The 7791-nt window shown below is 58.9% G+C and overlaps 1 protein-coding gene across 1 annotated transcript in view; it reads right to left on the bottom strand.

Moving 5' to 3' along the window:
- ALDH4A1 (aldehyde dehydrogenase 4 family member A1) overlaps nucleotides 1-7791 on the bottom strand; it is a 23771-nt gene extending 15980 nt beyond the window's left edge. The window contains exons 1-7 of the mRNA XM_019511922.1: nucleotides 7685-7791; nucleotides 6097-6190; nucleotides 5639-5731; nucleotides 4972-5019; nucleotides 3469-3624; nucleotides 2504-2653; nucleotides 2236-2310 (exon numbers count right to left, since the gene is read on the bottom strand). Of these exons, the coding sequence (XP_019367467.1) occupies nucleotides 2236-2310; nucleotides 2504-2653; nucleotides 3469-3624; nucleotides 4972-5019; nucleotides 5639-5731; nucleotides 6097-6190; nucleotides 7685-7725 (657 nt within the window). The 5' untranslated portion in view covers nucleotides 7726-7791. The remainder of the gene's footprint in view (nucleotides 1-2235; nucleotides 2311-2503; nucleotides 2654-3468; nucleotides 3625-4971; nucleotides 5020-5638; nucleotides 5732-6096; nucleotides 6191-7684) is intronic.

The following is a 7791-nucleotide window of genomic DNA, read 5'->3' as shown; positions in this document are numbered from 1 at the left end:
CGGGGGGGGGGGGGGATGCCCTCCCTGGCCCCTGACAGAGGTCGCTCCCTAGGTGCATGCATCCCCCGCATCAGAAAGATTTCCCTGTTCTCCATATCAATGTTTCTCCCCTCCATTACACCTCCTAGTCTCCCCTGGGGAGTGACATCCACTAGTGTCTGGAAACCTATGTCCCCTGCCTTTGTCATTGCTCTAGAGGGGCTGAATATAGCCAATCGGCATGGATGTTTCCCCCTCCAGTCCCCAGGGGGGACACCAAGTGGATGGACACAGTGTGTTTCATTTAGGGTTTCAAGCTGAAGTCCTGCCCAGTAAAGATCCCAGGGTGCTTTTGCAAGAGCGAATCTGGGTACATCACACCCACTGCCCTGCCCAACCCCCCAGCACTGCACCTGCCTGCCAGGCTGCTATCGGAGCCACAAGCGCCTGCAAGAAGGCACCCACCCACTCCCCCAAACTATAAGCAACACACAATCCCAATGGGTTTCCTGGAATAGGAGCTGGATAATTGCTCTTTCATTAGCAGCCTCCCCTGTGCAACGGACTACATAATCCTGCCTGTTCGGGAGAACCTGAGCGCCCCAGTCAGGAGCCAGGCACCGTGCAAGGAGAGCGAAGAGACGGTCCCACGTCCTGTCCCCCTCTCCCCAACACACACACGCTCACTCCGTTATGGCGACCATCCTTCAAAACACCAAGCATCTCTCCTCTGCATTGTCCAAAACCCAGTGAAAGCAGTGAGGAAGTAGCCAGTGGAAAACCAAATGCTGCCTCTCATTCACCCAACAGCTCTGCCTCTTGACCTAAGGGAAGGCTCACAACTGCAGTCCACTGAGGACCTCGCCTTGACCCAGGTACCGCGGGCAGGGGTTGTCTCCGCAGGACTATTTCATTACTGCTTTGCCTGTGTGACCCCCCCCGGGATCCCCTATTCCAGAGTAAAAGCAACATAATCCTGGAGTCATTATTTTGGAATCAGGAGCCCACCCAGGGCAGCTGCAGTGAAATCATTATAAGGCGATTCCCCCGTGCAGACAAGCTCTTCCCCATGCAAGGAGCAGCTCTGATCTAACCCACAATGTACCAGGACCAAACCCACCCTGACTGTCACAGTCCATCTTGCCAGCACCAAATCTGCTGACATACAGTCCCTTGCTTTGCTCCTATCCCGTTCCAGGGGTCTGGGCATCCTACGTGGGCAGCACAACGTTTAGCAGCTTGGGGCTGGATGCAGCTGCTCAGCCACTGTTTGAATGCCAGGCACTAACACTTCCCCCTCCCACCCCACTCTCCTCCCTCCCTTTTACTTACCCCCTAAAGCACAACTGCTGAGCCAGGCTGGAGCTTCAAAGCCTGCAATTCTCCTGGCCGGTTCCCACCCTCCCAAGTGAACGGAAAACCCCCGTGTCCTTCCTCATGCTACGACCGGGCTCAAGCTGCTGCTCCTGGAAACAGCCTGCTGCACTTGAGCAATCCTACCTGCTCGCACGAGTGCCGCCGTGATCAGCCGTTTCTGACCCCAGTGCCTGTGTAACACGGCGCAACTGTGAAATTAGTAGCCTCATTAACAAGTTAATTTCACAGTCTCCTAATGCAACCGCTGCTCTACAACCAGCTCCGATTAGGGCGTATGGTCCTTATGCCAGCCCTCCCACCGGCACCGCTCAACAACGGCCCAACCCGGCCACACTGCCCACTACGGCAGAATATCGACGCCGGTGTTGCCCCCTGCCTGAAGCAGCCCAGGGAGAAAGGGGGACCCAGAGGATCCCAGGGCCCTTCTCTTACACAAGCGCAAAAGGGACATCTCACAGGTGACAATCAAAAAGGACAGGCAAGGTTTTGCCCAATGTAAGGTTCAGCTTGCCACTAGGTGTCAGCGCGGCCAACAAATTAGCAAAAGCAAAAGGAACATTACACGGAAAAGGGGTTACAGCAAGCAAGAGGCTTAAAACAAACCCTGCTGCTTCAGGGCAGGTGGCAACTATCAGCAGCCAGGATGAGCTACTGGAGTGGGTGGGCCTTACCATTTGTTCTGAGCACCTTAAAATCCACCTTTCCCCAGCACTGGGTCTCTTTTGGGAGCCCAGCCCTGGTTTTCCAGTAAAGTTGCTTTACCGGTGATCATGAGCTGATGGCTTGCTGGCACCCAGCTGGCTTAAGGCAATAGGCCCTGTCATGCCTTAAAAAAAATCCAAGCACTGCCCAAAGACCACCCCCGTCCCAAACACTCACCATCAACGCCGGAGCCCCTGCCAGGTTCCCACCGATTGCCGTGAAGTTGAAGGGAGAAACAGCTGCCACAAAGCCCTGCAGGGAGGAAGAGGATGAATCTCACAGTGCAAAAGCCCTGCTGGGTGGGGGCGGATGGAAAGGCTTCCCACCGGGACGCACAAAGAGCACGGGGCACCTATCCCACCCTCCAGCACAGCCACCAGCCTGATCCGAGGGGAGAGACCCTGCTCGCCCCACCACGGTGGAAGTCGGTGCCCCTGCTCCTCACCTCCAGCCCCCGGTAGACCATGCTGTTGGTGCTGACAGGCACGCTGATGAGCTGCTCCTCCTCCAGCTCCATCGCATACTTGGCATTGAACCGGAAGAAATCGATCAGCTCGGCCGCAGCATCGATTTCCGCCTGGATGATGGTTTTGCCCTGACGGGAGAACGGGGAAGACCAGTGAGGCTCAGGCACCCCCTACACGTCCCTCTCGCTGAGGCTGGGACAAGCACGGGACACGTCATCGCACACCGCATCCCTCCACATTGCCTCTGCCAGCAGGAAGCCTCACTCCCAAAATGGGGCTGGTTTGGCAGCAGCACCCTGAGGACTTCTGGCCTACCCCAGCTTCAAACTGAGCTTCACCCACTACAGGGTGCTGGATCCAGCCCAGCAAACACCAGCAGACCAGGAAACCCCAGCCCTGCCCAGAACAATGCCTGTTTTACCTCTCAATAGTCACAGCAAAGACCTGAGCCACCTATGGGGTGCTAGTGAGCCCCCTCTGCCGCCCACGTACAGTCCAGTTCCTGCCCATGCTTGGGACCCTCCACCTGCTTCTACAGCAACCAGTGCTCAAGGGACTCAAGCCAAGAGAGATGGAGGGCACTTTCATCCGCTGCCAGGTATTTCCACCCACTCAGCAGGCTCTTGGTCCTCAGCCTGGCCTTAAATTCCCTACTTAGGACTTGGGAAGGGCAGATTTTAGCACTCCTTGCAGTGCCCCCCTTCACACAGGCCCCTCTCTCTGCCAGAACAGGCTGAACGTGCCCAGCACCAAGAGGGTAAGTCACCATCCAGCCAGTCCTCACCGAGTCACGGGTGTATGTAATGCTAGGGCCACTCACCTGGGCCCGTCTCTATGGTATAGCCCCACCAGCTTCTCATCCTCATTAAGCCTGCCCATTTCTCCTGCACCCAACCCTCCAGTTGTCATGGCTGGTCCCAGCAGTCCTTGCATGCAGCCCTACCTGCCCGATCATGGTTTTTGCCAGCACTTCTGCTCGCCTAGGGCCACTCAGCAAGTCAGCTGCCTTGAAGAAGATCTGTGCCCTGTCCTGGATGGGCCGGAGGTCCCACTCCCTCCGCACAGCCAAGGCAGCATTGATGGCTTTGTTAATCAGGTCCTACAGAGAGGCAGGTGGAAACACAAGGCCAGATCAGGATACCCTTGGGTTCAGGAAGGCTCAGATCCAGGGCTGAAGGCAGGACGCACTGTCTATATGGGCACCACCCACCCCACCTCCACTCCACACACATTCGTGACAACCTGCAGCCTGTCCTGAAGTCCACGGCTGCACGCTCACACAACTCTAAATACCAAGGGCCTCACCAGATGGCAGGTCAAAGTCAACGGGGTTTTCTAGATTTTTTGGGAACAGTTATATCACTTCACATGTCAATAAGCATGGCAGTCCCCAAGTGCTGTCTCCATGTATCCCACTGTGAGACAGGAGAGCCATAAATAGCAGGGCTCCTTCAACTACTGAAAAGCAGCCACCTCTGGAAGGGCAGGCAGCAGCTGGATAGCACGGCATGAGGACAGATGAGCTGTTATACCACGTTTAAGGGAACGGAGGACGTGCTATCGTTCAGCTGAATCTCCTGCAACCACTGTGTGCCTGCTCCTGTCCTGTGGGCACTGGAAGGTAAGCTACAGCTGGCAACCCCCAAGAGAAACACTAAACACTGTTTAGCTTCCCCTTCGGCTGGACCAGAGCAGGCAGGTAGACTGCCCCCAAGCAGCAAGTCCTCCGTCCCCATTGCAGACAGTCAAACCCTTCACCTGCCCTCACCCCATTTCCGGCAGGAAAAGAAGAACCACCTTTGCTCCAGTTGAAACTTCTGGGAAAGTTTCCATTCCAGCTGCCAAACGGCCCAACCTAGGGCCTGGCTGGGGACTGTGGTCTCCCAATGCCTGTCTTGGAGCACAGCACCCAGCATCGCGCAGGGCCCAGCTCAGTGCTACCTCTGAGGAAAAGGGACCCGCTAGGGAGTCACCTACAGCACTTCCTCCAGCGGCTGCACAGGCCTCCCATCCACCTCAGCCACACCTTGCACTGCATGAGGCTGAAACCCCCTCCAAAATGTGTCAGGCCCCTGCAAGGAGGAGGAGGAGCACTGTATCCTGAGGGAGGTGGAAAAAGCACCTGCACAGGGCACAGCCTGTGGCACTGGAAAGGCTTAGGGCAAACAGCAGCTGGCTCCTTGGCACGGCAGCAAGGCGCTCACATTTCAGGAAGCAGGCTCACATGCCTCCAGCTGGCAGCATGGGGTTATGGACCTGCTGGGACAGGCAGGATCGGTTGCACTTTGCTCTCTTCCAGGGCAGCCTCCACAGGCCTGTGCTGCTGCTGCTGCTGCTAAGGGAGCGCCCAGCCCAGTACTGCCCTCCCACCCTGCGTCCTCAAGCCAGCCCCCTGCAGACCGCAAACTGGACGGCAGATCCGGGCAGCCTCACGGGGCGCGCTCACCTTGTCTGCGTAGCAGTACTTGGCCACCTTGTGCGCGTGGTTGTATGGCTGCAAAGAGGACGAGGAAAGTCTGGGGTGATTTGTGCTGCAATGAAATACCTCCCCGACAACACTCCCTGCCCTCCCATCCCCACTGCTCCCAGGCACCTGCTCCCCTTCCAGAGCAGCCTCCCTTGCCTTTCTGCTGGGGTCACCCAGACACCTACGTCCCACATCAGCCAGTCTCGCTATCACGCTTGCTTACAACAAACATTAGCCTCGTCTATGCAGAAAGAGGCTGAAATGCAGGTTCCAGCCCAGAATTCAGCTACTCCGAGGCCAGGCAGAGCCAGGCTCTGCATCGCTCCGGAAACCCGCACTAACTGAGGGTTTTACAACAGCTTCTGCTGGAGACTGGGATAGCACAGAGACCGGGCCAAGACCCATCTGCCAGCTACAGGGCTCGTCCGCCTTCCTCTGCAGCTGCTCCAGCTGCATTCATCCAGCGGACTGGATGGAAGTGGGTCCAGGCAGCAGGACGGTTTCTTGGGGCCTAAGAGGGATGTCCCCGGGGCCCCTGGTGACCTGTGCTACCTTGCTCCTGGCTAGATGAAGAGAGACCCATCCCACCCCGCAACGCTGGAACTCCCAGGGCCCCTGCAACCAGGCACTCACTGCTGGGACTCACCGACAACTGGTACCTCACGTCAGACGTCCACACCTCCTGTCCCCCGACCACGCATGGAATGGCCTCAGTCTTGCCCTTCAAGTCGTTTAGTGCCTGGGGATGAACGAGGACCAAGTGAGGCTGGCAGCTCCCCTTGTCGGAGGGAAGGCGCGACAGAAGGGGACTCAGCACCCCCCTATCCCTGACACACAGAGGGACCTAATGAAGCTACCCCAGCCCCACACACAGCCCCTGTCAGAGTCCCTCTTCACCTGCCCACCAGCCTGGCACCAGGCTCATGCCCTGAGGAGAGGCGAAGCTCGGATTTGCCCTTCAGCCAGGGTGAAGACGTGCATTGTAGGAGCTGGAAGAGGTGGCGCAAGGATGGGGAGGACAAAAGGTCACCAACCAGGGGCTGGGAGAAGCGTCCTGCCACCTGAGCTAAAGACCAGCCTGGAGGTGCAGGGCCGGCTTGGTACCTTCTGCAGGGCGGCTCGTTCCAGGCTGCCCAGCTTGAACTCCAGGATGGGCTCGTTGGCCACCTCAAAGGTCGAGCGGTGTTGCCATCGCAGTCTGCACGGGGAAGGAGTGAGAACCATTGAGAATCCACAACCGGCTTCACCCCACCTGGGCCACAGAGCTCCCGGACCCCAGAGACGGGCCTCCGAAGAGTCCCTGCCAGTGACGACCCCATGACACACATCACGTCCCTTCAAACACTTTCTGGCTACAAAGAGGAGCCCTTGTGGCCAGCTCCAAAACGGACCAGGAGGAAAACATCGTTATGCCGTGTCCGTACAGCACCAAGCACAACTGGGCCAAGACCAGGCACCTTCAAGCAATGCAAACTACAGCTCTGGTCCCTACCGAGGCGGTTTCATCTGTGCACTGGGTGCGCGATCAGCCTCGCCGCACACCGCACGGGTCCATCACACCCCAAAGGGAAGAGACAAGCCACTCAAATGGAAAGGAAAGCACGGCCACTTCAAATAGCCCTCTCTCCGCATGTCACTTAGGACCCCAAGTCCCATCAGCTGCCAATGAGACTTAGGCTCAGAAATCTCAACAGCTTTGGAAAAAATTTGTACTTGTCAAAAAGTTTGGCAGAGGCCTCAGGCGGGCCACGGCCTGAACGAGCCCCGCGCACCCGCCCTGGGTTTGCTCCGGGGGGGGGGGTAGTCCGCTCATCTCTCTCGTTTATCATCAGGATGCGGCTTCAGCTCCGGAGACAGGAGAACGATTCCCAGGTGGACACGGCGTCCCCTGGAGACCTCCGGACTGGGAAAACAGAGGGGCAAGTCTCTCGGCACTTGGGACCTGACAAAAGTCACTGCCCTGCCGCAGCACCTGGGCACCTCTACCGGCCTGGTGGCTTTTTTGCATGCGGAGGGCCCTCGACGGGAAGGAAGCGGTACCAGTCGCTCCGCAGGGTCCTCTGGGTTTGCAAGCGACGCCCCTCCCGAGGAGAGGAGAACCCGTCGTGCCAGCGCCTGTTTGCAGGAGTCCAAAGTGCCGCGGCAGAGCCGCCCGGTCAGCACACGGCACGCTCCAGTGGCTCGCTGGCTCCTCGCGGCCGCTCGGGCATCCAACTCCCCGTCTCACCAATATCATCCGAGAGGCTTGGAGGGAGGAGCGCCGCTGACCCAGGAACGGCCGCAAGGGCAGGACAGGCGCGGGACTGGCAAGGGCGGCGCAGCCCTGGGACTTGGCCTGCAGCGCAAGCATGTCCCTGCCCCTGATCCAGCCTCCAGCACCCCAAATCTGAGCCGGGCCGGCCCCCACCCACGGGACAAAGCCAGGCACGTGCTGTGCACCCTGGAAGGTCACCAGCCCTTGGGGGCTGGCTGCGGGGTCCTGCCCTGCCCTGCCCTGCCCTTGGGGTCCCACCAGCAAGGAAGGACCTTCCGCCAGGACCCTGCCGTCCCACCAGGTTGAGGGGCAGGAGGAAAGGACTTCCCCCAGGACCCCTGCCCCTGGCGTCCCACCAGGTTGAGGGGCAGGAAGGAAGGACTTTCCCCGGGACCCCTGCCCCTGCCCCAACACCAGGTACGGGCAGGACGGACTCACCCGAGCCGACCCCGCAGCACCCGCAGCAGCAGCGGCCCCATGCCCGCTCCCCCGAGCACGTGTGCTGCGCACTGGGCATCTCTCGCGGGCTGTACCACTCCAGAGAA

Source organism: Gavialis gangeticus, unplaced genomic scaffold, assembly GCF_001723915.1.
Source record: "Gavialis gangeticus isolate Ggan-Ray unplaced genomic scaffold, GavGan_comp1, whole genome shotgun sequence".
Taxonomy (NCBI): Eukaryota; Metazoa; Chordata; order Crocodylia; family Gavialidae; genus Gavialis; species Gavialis gangeticus.
The sequence above is the reverse complement of the archived record's forward strand: the minus strand, read 5'-3'. Positions and strand labels throughout refer to the sequence as shown.